Genomic DNA, 15,495 nt, shown 5'->3' with positions numbered 1-15,495 from the left:
GATGGAGCTTCAGTATTTGGCTGGTTTTCAGCAATAATTCATTCCAGTGCTGAATAACTGTGGGTAACACAACCTCCTCACCTTTTCATCTTCCCTCCATCCTCTCTGTGTTGATTAGCAGCACCTCAAGATTAATGACTTGTACATTTACCCTGAGTGGGTGTAAGCACTATGATGGATCAGGACTTTGTGCTCTGTTTTCTTGCTGCCAATGTTGGTATTTGAACAGATGCGTTTGACAGCTGGTACCTTCAGACAGGTTAGTGTTATACGGATGCTTTTCTGCTGTATCTTCCAAATAGATCAACACATTTATTTTATTCCATGATCACCCCCCAGTCGGTGATCTGCAAGATCATGATAATTTCAAGTTACTTATACTTCACCTGGGTACCAAAATATCTAGCTAGTCATTCCAGAGTTTGTCTTTTCTTCGTCACCCCACTGAACATCTGCCCTGGCAGAGGAGACCAATGGGACAGGAGGGAACAGCTGCTGAAATGATGACTTAACCAGTGACAGCTTAATATAACCTGTAAAATCACATTACCAATTAATCAACTGATTATTCAGCCAAATGCTACAAGGGCAGATGGCCAAGTAAAATCGATCTTGTATGCATATTTTTTCTTTTTTCTGGGTTTACAATTTTAGTCTAGATTTTATTTATTTTTATGCTTTGTTGCATATCTTCAAGAGCCTCAAAAACATTCAACTCTTCAGTTTGCACCTACTAGCATCAGCTAGCACTCCTAAACCATCACAGATATCTGTTTTTACTTTATTTTATTTTATATCAAATGCTTCTTTATCTCGTATGAATCTCGTATGAATCTTGTATGAATCTTGTATGAATCTTGTATGAATCTGTTTCCTTTAAATATTCTGTCACTGGTCCTCACTAAGCTGCCACCTTTTGATCTTGATCTTCAGTTTTGTGATCATCAGATTTAATAACAAACATGAAACAGTCCAATAGCTGACAATTTCTAACTAGTTCTAAGGACTCCACTATTTTCATTTAATATTAGTCAAGTCTAAGATGCTTGTGATTTTTGTGGAATCTACTGAGATTATTTTCTTACTGCTGTTTCAGTTTCGTCATTGTTTCCATATTTTCTATATAACTTATGTGCACTGCTTGTGATCACAAAAGTGTAACACAGAGTCAGACAGACCAACTTCAGGGAAAACAATCTTTCTAGTTAGGAAGCATAAAACACTGCAGCACAAAGCAAAGTGGAGAAAAATGAGTCAGGAGGGATTAAACATTTCCTTCTTTTTGAGGGCTGTCTTGTTGCCTGCTGCCAGTTTCATTTGCACCAAAGCAGGTGACTGAATTTGTAACTGGACAGATTCATGTTTCTAATCTTTACTGACATGTATTTTTGGAGGTGAGGTATGTATTTAAATCTTTTATCATTTTATCCCAGGGATCCATACATTTCCTTTTTCATTGAGACAGTTTTTGTATTTTTACTGTCATTTTTATGTTTGGCTTTTCATTTTAATCGTGTGTGTTTTTGTGTTTTGTACTTTTGATTTTTGGGAACCCGTTGAGGAAAATGTTAATATATTTTCTTAATGGAAACCAAAAGTGACTCCACATGCTGAATATTACATAAAATTCAAATGCAAAAACAAGACAGACCACTAATGGCATTGTTGTTGTTTTTTTAATAATCATTTTTTAATAGAATAATATAACCCATCTAGGTTATTTTCATTGAGTCTCTGAGTCAAGAGGACAGGGGAAGCTTGCTTAAAGAGATCAAGGATGTGCAGGTGTGTAGAAGTGCTTTTACATTCAAGGGATAACGGAGGTGTGGCACAGCTGGACTAAAGAAACCAAAATTACCCTTTCAGTTTTTACTCATGTTACAGCTATTTAGAATAATCAACCTACCTGTTTTTCTTTGTTTGCACTAACTCTTGTCACACTTGTTGCACCTTAATTAGTAAGTTTTATTAAAAGTAGTGGTTTTAATAGTTTAGGATCAGTTGTGTCAAATGTCATATTAACTGACATCGGTTTAAAATAAGCCTGAGGAGTAGAATCGAGGACGTACAATGAGGGAAATAAAAAAGGTCAGTAAACTACATCTAAGGTTCTTAACTTAAAAACGATGACAAATAATTTACTCAATAACTTTCCAAAAATCTTTTGGATACACATAGAAAATGCAGACAAATCAGGGAAAACTTGAAATAAAGATCAGTAAAGTAATATATTCTAGCTGCTAAAGAATATATTACCCCCCCAAATTTAAATGTGCCTATAGCACTGTGGAAAAGTAATGAGCTGTCCCTCATTTCTTTTTATATTATTAGGAAAATGCAAAATAGGTGCAGTTATTGACTGAAACATGGGCAAGATGGAAATGTATGAGACAAAAACAGAGTTTGCACACTTTTTACCAGCTGGCAAGTCTGTAGTTCATATGACCATCTTTATTCTGGAACTCTACTTTTCAATGTTTAAATTGCATCAGCTCATCAAGATTCCTCACACCATGGGCTGAACAGTGACAGAGCCTCCACCCTGTTTTATAGATGGCTGTAGATACTCACTGTCGTACCGCTCTCCTGAGCTCCACTCACTAGAAACAAAAATCTCAAATTTGGAAGAATTACTCCATAAGACCTGTAGCAACTGATTTTTAGTCCAGGTCTTGTGTAATTTGCTATACATAAGCCTTTTCTTCAGATTTCCCTAAGAATGGCATCCTGACAGCCACCCTTTGTTTGAGATCATTTCTGATGAGGTTTCGGTAGTGCTAGCAGTAGATGATCAACTACAATTAAGAAAAAAAAAATAATACAAACAACTCCCTGGTTTGGTCACATGATATACAGGGAGTGCAGAATTATTAGGCAAATGAGTATTTTGTCCACATCATCCTCTTCATGCATGTTGTCTTACTCCAAGCTGTATAGGCTCGAAAGCCTACTACCAATTAAGCATATTAGGTGATGTGCATCTCTGTAATGAGAAGGGGTGTGGTCTAATGACATCAACACCCTATATAAGGTGTGCATAATTATTAGGCAACTTCCTTTCCTTTGGCAAAATGGGTCAAAAGAAGGACTTGACAGGCTCAGAAAGGTCAAAAATAGTGAGAGATCTTGCAGAGGGATGCAGCAGTCTCAAAATTGCAAAGCTTCTGAAGCGTGATCATCGAACAATCAAGCGTTTCATTCAAAATAGTCAACAGGGTCGCAAGAAGCGTGTGGAAAAACCAAGGCGCAAAATAACTGCCCATGAACTGAGAAAAGTCAAGCGTGCAGCTGCCAAGATGCCACTTGCCACCAGTTTGGCCATATTTCAGAGCTGCAACATCACTGGAGTGCCCAAAAGCACAAGGTGTGCAATACTCAGAGACATGGCCAAGGTAAGAAAGGCTGAAAGACGACCACCACTGAACAAGACACACAAGCTGAAACGTCAAGACTGGGCCAAGAAATATCTCAAGACTGATTTTTCTAAGGTTTTATGGACTGATGAAATGAGAGTGAGTCTTGATGGGCCAGATGGATGGGCCCGTGGCTGGATTGGTAAAGGGCAGAGAGCTCCAGTCCGACTCAGACGCCAGCAAGGTGGAGGTGGAGTACTGGTTTGGGCTGGTATCATCAAAGATGAGCTTGTGGGGCCTTTTCGGGTTGAGGATGGAGTCAAGCTCAACTCCCAGTCCTACTGCCAGTTTCTGGAAGACACCTTCTTCAAGCAGTGGTACAGGAAGAAGTCTGCATCCTTCAAGAAAAACATGATTTTCATGCAGGACAATGCTCCATCACACGCGTCCAAGTACTCCACAGTGTGGCTGGCAAGAAAGGGTATAAAAGAAGAAAAACTAATGACATGGCCTCCTTGTTCACCTGATCTGAACCCCATTGAGAACCTGTGGTCCATCATCAAATGTGAGATTTACAAGGAGGGAAAACAGTACACCTCTCTGAACAGTGTCTGGGAGGCTGTGGTTGCTGCTGCACGCAATGTTGATGGTGAACAGATCAAAACACTGACAGAATCCATGGATGGCAGGCTTTTGAGTGTCCTTGCAAAGAAAGGTGGCTATATTGGTCGCTGTTTTGTTTTTGTTTTGTTTTTGAATGTCAGAAATGTATATTTGTGAATGTGGAGATGTTATATTGGTTTCATAGGTAAAAATAAATAATTGAAATGGGTATATATTTGTTTTTTGTTGAGTTGCCTAATAATTATGCACAGTAATAGTCCCCTGCACACACAGATATCCCCCTAAAATAGCTAAAACTAAAAACAAACTAAAAACTACTTCCAAAAACATTCAGCTTTGATATTAATGAGATTTTTGGGTTCATTGAGAACATGGTTGTTGTTCAATAATAAAATTATTCCTCAAAAATACAACTTGCCTAATAATTCTGCACTCCCTGTATTAAAAGGGAGGCATAATAATAAAAACTCAATTTGCTACTGCAGCAATAGATGAAGTCTTTGACATGAACAGAGGAAGAAAAAAAATGACCGGATTGGTCCATTAAAATGTGGTGGTTTGGTTAATGTGTTCAGATTTTCAGGCTTGTGATGGTTCTACATTTCTGAAAGTGAAAACTCATATTTAATTTTTTAATGTTTATTGAGTTGGACATGTATTCATAAAACAGAGAAACTAAAATGTAATTTTTAATGTCCATGTGTTGAAGTCCATTTGTCAAGTGTTCTGACTTGTTTCAGCTGATTTCAGATACGCCACAGTCTCATTACAGGAAGTCTACAGCAGTGCTCGTTTGTCCTTAGTGAATGCATCCATCACCATCTGTTATTTCTTGTGGAAAAATCCCATTATGGAAGCTTGTTTAGCTCCTTTATTTGAGTTTGCTGATGCTTTCTTTTGAGTTTTCTTCTCATCCTCTTTGCTACTTGATGGTTTTGCTTTAATGGGATCTCTTGAAGCTTGTTTGGAGGGTTTAAAATCATCTTCGGATTCAGAGTAAGATTCACTCACGTAGCCTTTTTCTGTCACTGTGGATGAGAAACAACCTGGAGTTACAAATTCATACAAAACAACCAAACTAATCAATCTACTGTGGACAAGAGGACACTGTCAGATTCAGCCTAGATTGCTGCGTTTCTCTTGGTAAGACTGATGGAACAGCAGCAGCAAACAGAATGCTGTCAAAGAGCAAAGACACGTTGCCGTTAAAAAGAGTTCAGGTGGAGTGAAGGACAAAAAGTGATCCTTGCACTTGCTCTGATCTACCACCTTCAACAAAATAAAACACAGCTCTATGTATGCAGAAATGATACTAAACTATGATCTTAGTTTGCTATGATTTTAAATTGCACCGCTTGCTGCAGGTTGACAACCGTCATCTCACTTAGTGTTGAACTGAAGCGTGCTGCATGCATTGATGAGTTAATGTAATGGATGGGGTGCACTCAAATAGATTTACCTAAAAGATTTAGTAACTTAGCTTGCAGATTTAGATTAATATTAAATATAATTAAATCATATTAAATATAATAGTTGGACGAAAGTTGGATTAAGAATCAGCGCCAAAAAAACCAAGGTACTCCGAGTTGGCTATGCACGTGCCCGCATTCCTGTCATGATCAACCAACAACGTGCTGAAGAGGTGGAGAATTTTACATATCTTGGCAGCATCATCTCGAATGACGGGGTCTCTGATCGGGATGTTGACGCCGGAGTAGGGAAGGCAGTTGGTGTCCTGCGACGTCTCCAACCTATTTGGAACTCGACCTCCCTGAATGTAAGGGTCAAGATCAGACTACTGAACTCTATCGTCTTCCCTACTGCACTTTACGCTAGTGAAACCTGGCGCTCAACAAGTGCAATTATTCAACGCCTGAACGTGCTTCAACAACGTGGCCTGCGGCGAATCCTGAGAATTTCCTACCGGGACCGAATAACAAATGAGGAGGTCCTACGAAGAGCAGGCACCCGCCCATTAGCCGATGTTGTTGCAGAAAGGCGCTTCCGCTTTGCGGGCCATATTTTACACCTACCCCCTCATCGCCCAGCTAAGATTGCCATGACATGGCATCCACGCACTGGCAAGCGAAAGCAAGGCCGACCAATGACCACATGGCGTCGAACATTCATGGACGATCTGAGAACTGTCGACATTGCCTGGGACGAAGCTGAAGCAGTCGCTGCTGACTGACATCGATGGAGATCACTAGCTGCCTGATGCGCCGCCCGGCGTAGGAGGAACTAAGTCTAAGTAAGTCTAAATATAATAGTTAGATTAGATTTTATTCTAATAATAAAAGTCAGACCTGTAAAAATATAAAAGCAGCTATTAAAACTCTCAGAGAAAAAACATTAAGTTGAGCATTGTACACATTTCTCACAGAATAGTACTGCTCTTCCCTGGATGCATAGATTCCTCATAAACAAGTATAAACAAGTGAAGCAGCTGTGCGCCTGAGTATAAGCATATAAGGAATATCCTTTATATGCAGACAGGACTAACAACAGCAGCAGAAATCTCCCGGCCCTGAGCTTTTGTCTCATATCGATTACTTGTACAGACCCTGACCTCTTTATTTAAAAACAGTCACATATACCGTAGCACTATATATAAATACATTAAAAGTGTTTGATTATTATCTGCACTGGTTGGATTTTCACTGTTGTATGTTTTTCATACCCATGCATCCATCATCATCCAGAAAGGTATGAGACTTCATGACTCGTCTTCTCTTCCTTATTTTCATTTCAGAACTGCTCAGCTGTAGAATAACAAGACGCATGCTCCGAGTTAAATACATAAAAAAATACATAAAAAAATGAATGAAAGACTACCAACGTTTCCAGTTATATCAAAACTAGAGTATCAAACACTTACATGAGAATGTCTATCGGGTTCAACCTCCTTTTTAGGACTTGGTGATGATGGTTCTCTTGTCACGACTGGCTGTGGAGAGTCTGGAATAACTGGAAGGGGGAAAACAGATTATCTTATCAATTTTGAAACGTCTACTTTTATAAGTCCTTCTTTTCCCAAAGACTGAAATGAACTGAAATAAAATTTTGTCCTCACAAGCTGTTTGCCAATCCAATTAATTACAATGTTTGGAATTGCTTTTAGTGTGCCTACAGCAGCAAAACTAATAGAAAATATACATTTATATCTTTAATCCAATTATATCACTGTTTGTTCACTTTTAAAATTAATAGGTTTTCGAAATAGAAAACATCAGAATAAGAGAATAATATAAAATAAAAGTATAACCATCTTCATCACTGCTGTCTGGCTCCGGTTTCTTAATCCTCCTCCTCTTTTTCTTCTCCATCTTCTCCTCTTCACCGTCAGAATCTTCTAGCCGCTTAGTTTTGCTATTAAAAAAAAAGAAAAAAAAAAGGAATTAAAGAATTTAAATTAGATTAAAGCCAGAAATAAACACCCTTTATAACTTCTGAAATTACATTTCTAAGTAACAATTAGAGACAGGGAAGTGGGACTTGATTGAGGAAAGCGGATTCTTTTCATGATTAGAAAACTATTTCCTCATGTACTGAAAGGAATATTTAATTCAATTTGTCACATTTCCCACATGAATACCAGCACACACCTTCTGGAGTCTTTCTTTGTGTCTTTTTGTGGCTCCACTGGAGCAAGAGTTTCTTGCTTTTCCTCTGGTTTTGACCTTTCATGCTGCTGCGCTGCTGTGGAAGATGACTGAGGTGCTTCCTCCTCCTTCACAGGTTTCTCTGGCTTCTCTGAAGTAGTGAAAAAGAACAATTATTCAGTAAACATATTCAAATCAAATAATTACTGCTCATCTTTGTGGGTTACTTTTGTATGTCGCAAAACAGCATGCACATCGATAAACGTGGAAACTTGATTTAAAATACAAACTCAATTATTCACAACAAAACACTGAAAACATCAGATCATGGCAGCAAAAAAAGTTGGGACGTGGCATCCATGTTTTCCAAGTAAAACGTAACATTTTGATTTCTAACCAGAAAGGTTTTCCACTTTGCCTCAGACTATTTTAAATGAGCTTTGGCGGAGAAGATGGCAGGGTTTCTGGATCGTGTTCACAAGTGGCTTCTGCTTTACAGCCTCTACATTCAAAACCTTACACTCTATGCAAGACAAAACCGTTTTGCTGATTACAACCTGCAGCACTTTGGTACTTTTTTTTAAAACTTGTTGGCTCACTCGCTGATTATTTTTCACTATGGTGAGGAACACATTCAATTATGATGCCTTTACTAGGTTTATGTGAAATAAGAACATGACAAAGACAACATTTATTTATATAATGATGTGATTTGTACAACTGCTCTGAAAGGCAGATCGTGTATCAAATAAAGAGCAAAATAGTAATACTACTACTACTACTACTACTACTAATAATAATAATAATAAAAACAAACTATGAGCACAACAGTTTCAAGGTTAAAATAGAAACCTAAAACAAAATAACAGCAGTCTAAATGGAACATATGAATTTTAATCCCCCTTTTAATAAAGTACACCAGACACACAATACTTTAATTATTACTCACTTAATGTTTGAGTCCCAAAGAAGTTTGCCACTGGATTGGCTTTTGCGACTGGTTTGCTTTTGGGTGCTTCGATCTAAAATACAAAAAACACAATTATAAACAAACAGAGCAAAAACTCGAGTACCCTGGAGAGCAACTGACTGCAGCACAAGGACAAAGTCGTACATCCTCTTTCTTTTCAGGCTTCATCTCTTTGGTGTTATCCTGACTCTTAGGAACAGATTTGTTAGCAAACATTCCCATGATGCCTTTTGGAGCCTTGGCGGATGATTTTAAAACTGGGCTGGTGTCTCCATTCATGCCAGCCTTTTTGTTTTCAGGCTCAGGTGTAGGAGCTTGCTGGACTTCCCTCGCCTGCTGCAGCTCCACAGAAGACATGGGCACTGCGCTGGCACAGTGGATTGCGCTGTACCTGAAACCCAAAAGAAAAATAACTATTAAATAATATAAATAACATTATACATTACTTGTGTTTTCATTCTAATAGTGGCTAAACTAATCTTTACACAGATGGTGTAAAAATGCTGATCACTGGTCACTGCAAATCAAAAAACACCATGATTAGCATACCTGCTGCAGTTTTTAAGACTGTCTTTCACAGCGTCATAGTCCACAGCGTAAAGTGGGCCGCTGTCTCTAAGCAACGCTCTCTGGACGCTGTAGACGTGCACGCTGACTACCAAGCTCATCTTGGCTTTGAAATCTGCAGAAGAAAACGGCAAACGTGACACACTGCTGCTTCATTTACAACAAATAAGTCATTAAATAAAACAAAATACAAAGAAAATCAAGACTCACTGACATAAAAGTGTACTATTTAGTGATGGTGATGATTATGAACTGAGATAGTTCATAAAGATAATACTTTTGAAATGAGAACAACTGAATGATGTCATGTGAATTAATATTTACACACCTTCCAGCTGGTCCTCTCTCACAACAGACACCTTGTGACTCTGAAAAGCAAACACAGTGTAAAAAAAAATCATTAAAGCTGCAGCTTTGTGCATGTAGAAAAAAAAAAAAAGAAAAAAAAAAAATCACAAAAAATGCTACAACAGGTCTCACCGTTTGACCGTTGTCCACAAATTTCCCTGACACAAGGTAGGTGGCATGCAGCTGAGCTGAACTCTCCTTCCTCTTGTGATCCAGGTAATGGTAGAGCATTCTGAACACAAGACACAACTTAAATGTATTTCCCACACCCTGAGCCTTTACCTGGGCCACCTAGGTAAATCTGTGTTTATGGCATTTATGTATTTATCAGCCAATGACACAAAGTGTTAATGATCTTTTTTTAAAAGAAAACACACAGCACCTTTTTTTTGCATGCACACACATGCCAAAACATGCAAACATGTGCATGTCTTCATCTCACTACCACAACAAAAACGGTGCAACTCAAGTGCAGAAAAACTCAAGCGACATTCCACTGGACTGTTACTGTCAAATGTAGCGCTTCTTTGGCGCTAAATACAGTAAACCCTAATTAATTTAAATTTGCGATTGTTGCTTGGACAAAGAAGACATTTTGAAGATGGAAAAAAAATGTATCATATATTATTTTATTAGTTCCTGGCATGTCAAAGTAACCACTTACCGTTTTGCTGTGTTGACATGAACTCCAAGAGTGAGACTCAGCCATTTATAGGTTACCTGGTGTAGAGAAAGCACACAGGTCACTTGTATTTACACAGAGACTATATGACGGATAATAAATATTATCCAAATATTGTCTTTTTTCTTTAAGGTACCGATTATTGTTGCTTTCCATTAAGCTACATGAGCTGGGAAATATCTAATACTTATCAGATATAAATAAATATCGACTTCATGTCAGTGTTTGAAATGTCTTTACTACAGCAGTGTTTGTCACGCACTTGGCGGTTTCCAGCAGTAACTGAAATTGGTCAACTAAAAATAGGCTTTTCTTCAATTCAACTGCCATTTACTACATCATAGCAGTGCCGAATTAACACGAAGACCCCTGAACATCCCTAAAATTGATAAAAATGCCCCTGGATACACATAAATTGCCGTGAAAACCAGACAAAGTTAAAACGGCAGTTTTTTTGAGCGGAGTTCAGCAGCCAATCATGTCGAAGCCAGAGCTAATTCACGCTCTAGTTCAGCCAGAAAACCTCATCGCACAAAATGAAATACCGCGAATTAAGAAGGCACTTACTATTTTATTATGGTCATTGACGTATTCGTCAATATTATCCAAATAAAGCTCATCCATTTTGTTTTATTCTCCTTGAAAGCAGACAACTTGCTCTTCCAATTTAACTGCGCGGGAAAGCAGTTTATTTACTTCCTGTTGCATGTCACGTGTCCGCCCGTCCTTCCTGTGAGGTGAAAGGCTTTAGGCTGCCCTCTGCAGGCCAGACGGGGCTGTGAGTCACTCCCTGGATCAAATGAATGATAGAAGTAAAAAAACAAAACAAAAAAAAAAACCCAGGAGCTTCATTCATTTATTTTTTACTATATTCCACATACATTATCACTATTAATACGGTTTTTTGTACCCCCAAAACCAACACAGGACAGTTAAAAATCAGTGCAAACTGTCTGAAACAGCAAAATCTACAATGTGAATGCAGTGGAGCTGAGAGAGCATCAGTTCATTATGGGCACTATAATGCACCTATGTATGTGGAAAACAATAATGATGATGGGTCTCCAGGGGCCACTTTAATGCTATCTCTTATTATAGTAGCCCAACAATGTGCTTGAGTTTTACCTCACCGTCTATGCGGGAGGCAAAGGAACAGTTTGTAGAAAATAATGCAACCTTCTTGCACCGCCATCATATCAAAGAGCAATAACTACAACAGCAGCAGCCTCAGATTGTTCAGTAGAGAAGTCCATTCTTTCCTCATGGGGAGTCTGCTTGATATTTCTAACTCAGGCAATAATAAACTCTTTTGAAAATGACAGAACAAAAATGGTTTGCCCAGTGTGTCTTCAGCTTTCAGGCAACTTTCTCAGGTCACAAGAAAAAAGGTATGATGCTCAAAACATGGGATTATATGATGTGATAACATCATATGTTAAATGACCTTAGGCTCGTTAGGAAATAAAGTAATCTTCCTTCCTTACTGTACATCGCCTGTATATGGGTATTCCAGTCCAACTTACTGTTGGGCTGCACACCAGGGTATCTGTGGTTGAAGACCACTTCCATCTCAGTGCTCCTTATAGTTATTGGTGTTGACTGGCTCCCTCTCCCACCCCTAGTGTACTCTACAATGGTTTTTGTAACATTATGATGAAGAGGTCCGAAACTGTTCCTCTATTCTCTTCTTGCTCAACTGCTGTGTCGTCAAAAGGTTTCAGCAACAAAGTGTCACTGTTGTGCTGATGTCTGAAGCCTGCCGTAGACATGGTACATGGTACACTCAGGACTGTGCTAGAGACACTTTTCTGCAGATGCACATATTGTGGCCGGCAGGAGAGATACTCCAAAAACACAAGACCATTGAAGGATTGTAGTAAAGGCACTGGAGAAATCAAAAAATATGAATCTCACAAATGCATCGACCAGATATATATGTGGCCTCTGGATCAACACAGCATTGGTGTGCTTCATTTTTGTTGCATCAAATCTGAAAGAGTAGGTTCAAAAAGTTCAAAGTTATTTATTTCCTTTAATCAAAATGAAGTTTACTGACTCTCCCATGTTGATGGGGAAAAAAAGAGACTTTTTGTCTCTTATGGATCAATCAAGAAAATTAAGAAGCTGAATAAATAAATAAATAATGTACCAAAGGAACATTTTTAACCCTGAACAAATGTGCTAAACAAGTAGAAAAATAAGAATGGTTTTAAACAAGTGAACCCATATTATTATCTGACCATTTCGATTTCAACTCTAGCACATGCAAACCTATTGGTCCAAAAAGCCTTGTTAATGAGGTGTTGCTGTCAAATCTGAGTGACACGCTGTATATATGATTATCTGAGGTGTGTTCTCAGAGTCTATCTGATGTAATATTTAGATTGAAGTAGCTCTGAGTCAGCCTGCACGGTAACTTCTAATAGAAATGTCAAACAGAAGGGCAGCGACGTGCAGCAGAGGAGGGAAAAATATTCCCATAATGATGACAAAGTACAAGAATAATTGTCTCACCTTGAAGACAGAGAGCAACACTGAAATCCTCAGGTGGATCAGATTTGGTTGAAATGAAGAAACATTGTGATCCTCTTTGTCTTTCTTCTCATTGTGCTGCACACAAGCACGTTTACCTTTTTGGCTTTTTTGTGGACTTCTTTGCAATGGTACGAGTGCAAAAACGTAAAAATATCTGAAAAACTGAAATTAAAATCCCCTTAAAGATGATGGAATCTACACTTATATTTGGACAAAGACCTTTTTTGCAGTTTTGCCCATGCGCAGCACCACAGATTTTAAATCAAAGAATCAATAAGCAGTTGAAGTCCAGATTTTTAGCTTTAATTTAAGTTGAACAAAAGTATTGCAGTAGCTATTTGGGATTTTTAGCCAGTTTTATACATAGTCCTCCAGCTTCAGAGACTAATAATAGTAATTTGAAAATTGAGTCATAAAAAGTTTTATGTGAGGTCTGTTCCCTTGTTAGTCCATGATAATATTAAACAGATAAGAGACCTTCTGTTTATTCCAGGTTGACATTTTCACTGGAATTCTCAGAAGTTCAAAGGCAACTGATGTTAACACAACAGACCAGGCTTTTTAGTTAGTGAAGACAAAACTTAAGGCGCAAACATGCAGCAGCTGAAAATGGCTTGAGTAAAGGCCTGAGTGAAGGCAAGAGGATACAATACAGCATTCGTTAATTTCCATGAGCTTCTAGATTTCAGTCAGTTATTACCGTATTTTCATTCTAGTATTATATTTTGTACAAACAAATTTCATCGTCTGAAAATTGAAGATTTTAAATAAAAACCATAGCTGGAATTATGTAGTTCCACTGCAGTGGTGTATAGAGGCAAAAATGTGTCCACAAGCAGGTGGAACATGACTAGTCTATGTCTGTGGTTCTTACAAAACTACAGAAATAAAAATTTGGGGAACCATTGACAGATATATATATATATATGTATATTTCAAAAATAGACCTATAGATCTATGAAGGTATACACACTTGGATGTCAAATCATAAATCAATCCACTATATTTCAAAGAAAGATGTATTTATTTTTTTAAATAGATGCTTCCATAAACACCAGTCAAGTACAATTTTACAAAATCAGGTCACTAAACCAGGTCGGGTTAAACAAGGTTTGTTGTTTTAATGAAAGGATTCAGATTCAGTCAGCAGATCTGATTCACTGTAAGCAAAATCAGTGAATTGATATCAAACCGCAGCCCTCCTCTTGTCACACCAGAATGTTACTTGAGTGTCCCAGTGCCCCCCTCTGGTTGGCTCAAGTGCCTCTCTGCTATGAACTAATGGGTCAAAAGTAAACCTCTGTAATCCAGCCCTGCACGTGAAAGAAAATCTGGATCTCCTTTGATTGTACCTCTAAAAGCCAATGCTCATCACAGCTGCTTTCAGAATCGGGGTAATGTTTGATACAGTGTTATTGCTCCTTTTGCTGAAGCGTTTACGATACTTTTTATATTGCATTTGTTACTGTTCACTCCCCGATTACATCAACACCGTGACTGGCTGTATTTGTGTGGATCAAGAGGTTTATTATTGGTTTTATTTTACACTTTGTTTGCAAAACAAACAAACAATATTGGACGTGTCACTCTAGATAAGAAATTCAGTCCAAAGTTTTACATTACAGATGCAATCTCTTTGTGATGCAGTGGCTGTGCCATATTTAACATGCTGGTTCACGTGGACAGAAAAATACGTTTATGCTTGTAACACCTGGAATGTTGATACCTGCAGGTGTCTGACACTCTGTGGCTGCCTCCTGTGCTGCCAAAACATCTCTGATCCATCAGGGCGTGCACGAGGTACCGCTGAGGGTGGTCTGTGATGTCTGGCACCAGGAAGTGGATGTTGGCTTTGGGTCCTGTGGGGGCGCTTCTATTTGCAGATCTGCACAAAATCAACAGAAAAGTTACTCTAAGATGAGTAATTTATTCATCCATTAATCAAACTGTGGGGCGGACTCTATGCGGATTGGGGAAAAGAGATTAAAACATAATTTACTGTTAATTTACTAAAGTTTGACTTGAATCCTTTTTCAGTGTTAATCATGGGAAAATTTTGGTGTGCAAGGAGTGAAGTTTTTTTTGGCTTCTGAAATGGGGCATGCCAGAAAAAGTTTGAGAACTGGATTAATTATTCAAATGTGACCTGAAAACCCCGCAGTCGTGCCTCAACATTGTATTTTTTATTTTAATGTTTAATGGGTCTAGTTCTACTTGAAAAAAACCCATAATTAAACAAATTTTGGTCTTCCCATTATCACTGTTTTTTCTTCTTTGAGTCTCTGTGAAGCAGAGAGGGAATGATCTCTCTAATAGTTTGCAGACAGATCTCTGCAGTGCTCTGCAGCGGCAACACGATCCATTAGTCTCAGCACACTCAGATACTCAAAGGGACGTGTAAAATATTTGACTTGCGTGTGTGTGCTTAAAGAGCCCATGCTTTGGTATGGTTTTTGGATCTGATCAAATCTAAAATCTAAAGACCCAGTTCAGACAAACATCAAAAGGCAGAAAACAAACACAATTTTTAAAAGGAGAATTACAACAAAAAACCAAAATCAAAACACATCGTATCAAAGCACAAAGTCCTTTTTTTGTGTGTGGACAGTAAAATGGCAGCTTTAGAAATCAATCTGATGAGATCTTCTCTGTCTGGCCAAGGTTAAACCTTGATAATGGATTCTTTTATTAGCAATATCCTGGTATAAGAAGGAATCTTTTATTCAGCTCTAAGAAATATCTTATATACGTTTCAAAGGATGGTAACATTTTTGATTTTTTTTCTGCTGCTGTTTTCATGCCCTCAGATAACAC

At 38.2% G+C, this 15,495-nt stretch overlaps 1 protein-coding gene across 2 annotated transcripts; it reads right to left on the bottom strand.

The window, feature by feature from the left end:
- Positions 1-4,600: 4,600 nt before the first annotated feature.
- Positions 4,601-10,865, bottom strand: pold3 (polymerase (DNA-directed), delta 3, accessory subunit). 2 transcript variants are annotated; one of them, XM_084913157.1, is made up of 12 exons: positions 10,714-10,865; positions 10,129-10,184; positions 9,597-9,696; positions 9,445-9,484; positions 9,099-9,231; positions 8,694-8,940; positions 8,529-8,601; positions 7,583-7,730; positions 7,243-7,346; positions 6,856-6,944; positions 6,658-6,739; positions 4,601-5,005 (listed from the first exon to the last, which is right to left on the bottom strand). In XM_084913157.1, exons 1-12 carry the CDS (start codon positions 10,768-10,770, stop codon positions 4,803-4,805), a joined length of 1,332 nt encoding a protein of 443 aa, XP_084769283.1. In that variant the 5' UTR covers positions 10,771-10,865; the 3' UTR covers positions 4,601-4,802. The 2 variants fall into 2 exon arrangements, with proteins under 2 accessions (XP_084769283.1, XP_084769284.1); XM_084913158.1 differs by having other exon boundaries at positions 4,888-5,748.
- Positions 10,866-15,495: the final 4,630 nt, after the last annotated feature.

The sequence above is a fragment of the Perissodus microlepis genome, chromosome 18 (genome assembly GCF_051167445.1).
Source record: "Perissodus microlepis isolate ML-2025 ecotype Zambia chromosome 18, ASM5116744v1, whole genome shotgun sequence".
In the NCBI taxonomy this organism is placed as follows: Eukaryota; Metazoa; Chordata; class Actinopteri; order Cichliformes; family Cichlidae; genus Perissodus; species Perissodus microlepis.
The sequence above is the reverse complement of the archived record's forward strand: the minus strand, read 5'-3'. Positions and strand labels throughout refer to the sequence as shown.

Coding starts and splice junctions, on each gene's coding strand:
- pold3 (XM_084913157.1), bottom strand. CDS start 10,770: ATGGATGAGCTTTATTTGGATAATATTGACGAATACGTCAATGACCAT. Junction 9,232..9,444: donor GAGAGAGGACCAGCTGGAAG/GTGTGTAAATAT, acceptor TTTCTTCTGCAG/ATTTCAAAGCCAAGATGAGC. Junction 6,945..7,242: donor AGACAGCAGTGATGAAGATG/GTTATACTTTTA, acceptor TCCCCCTTCCAG/TTATTCCAGACTCTCCACAG.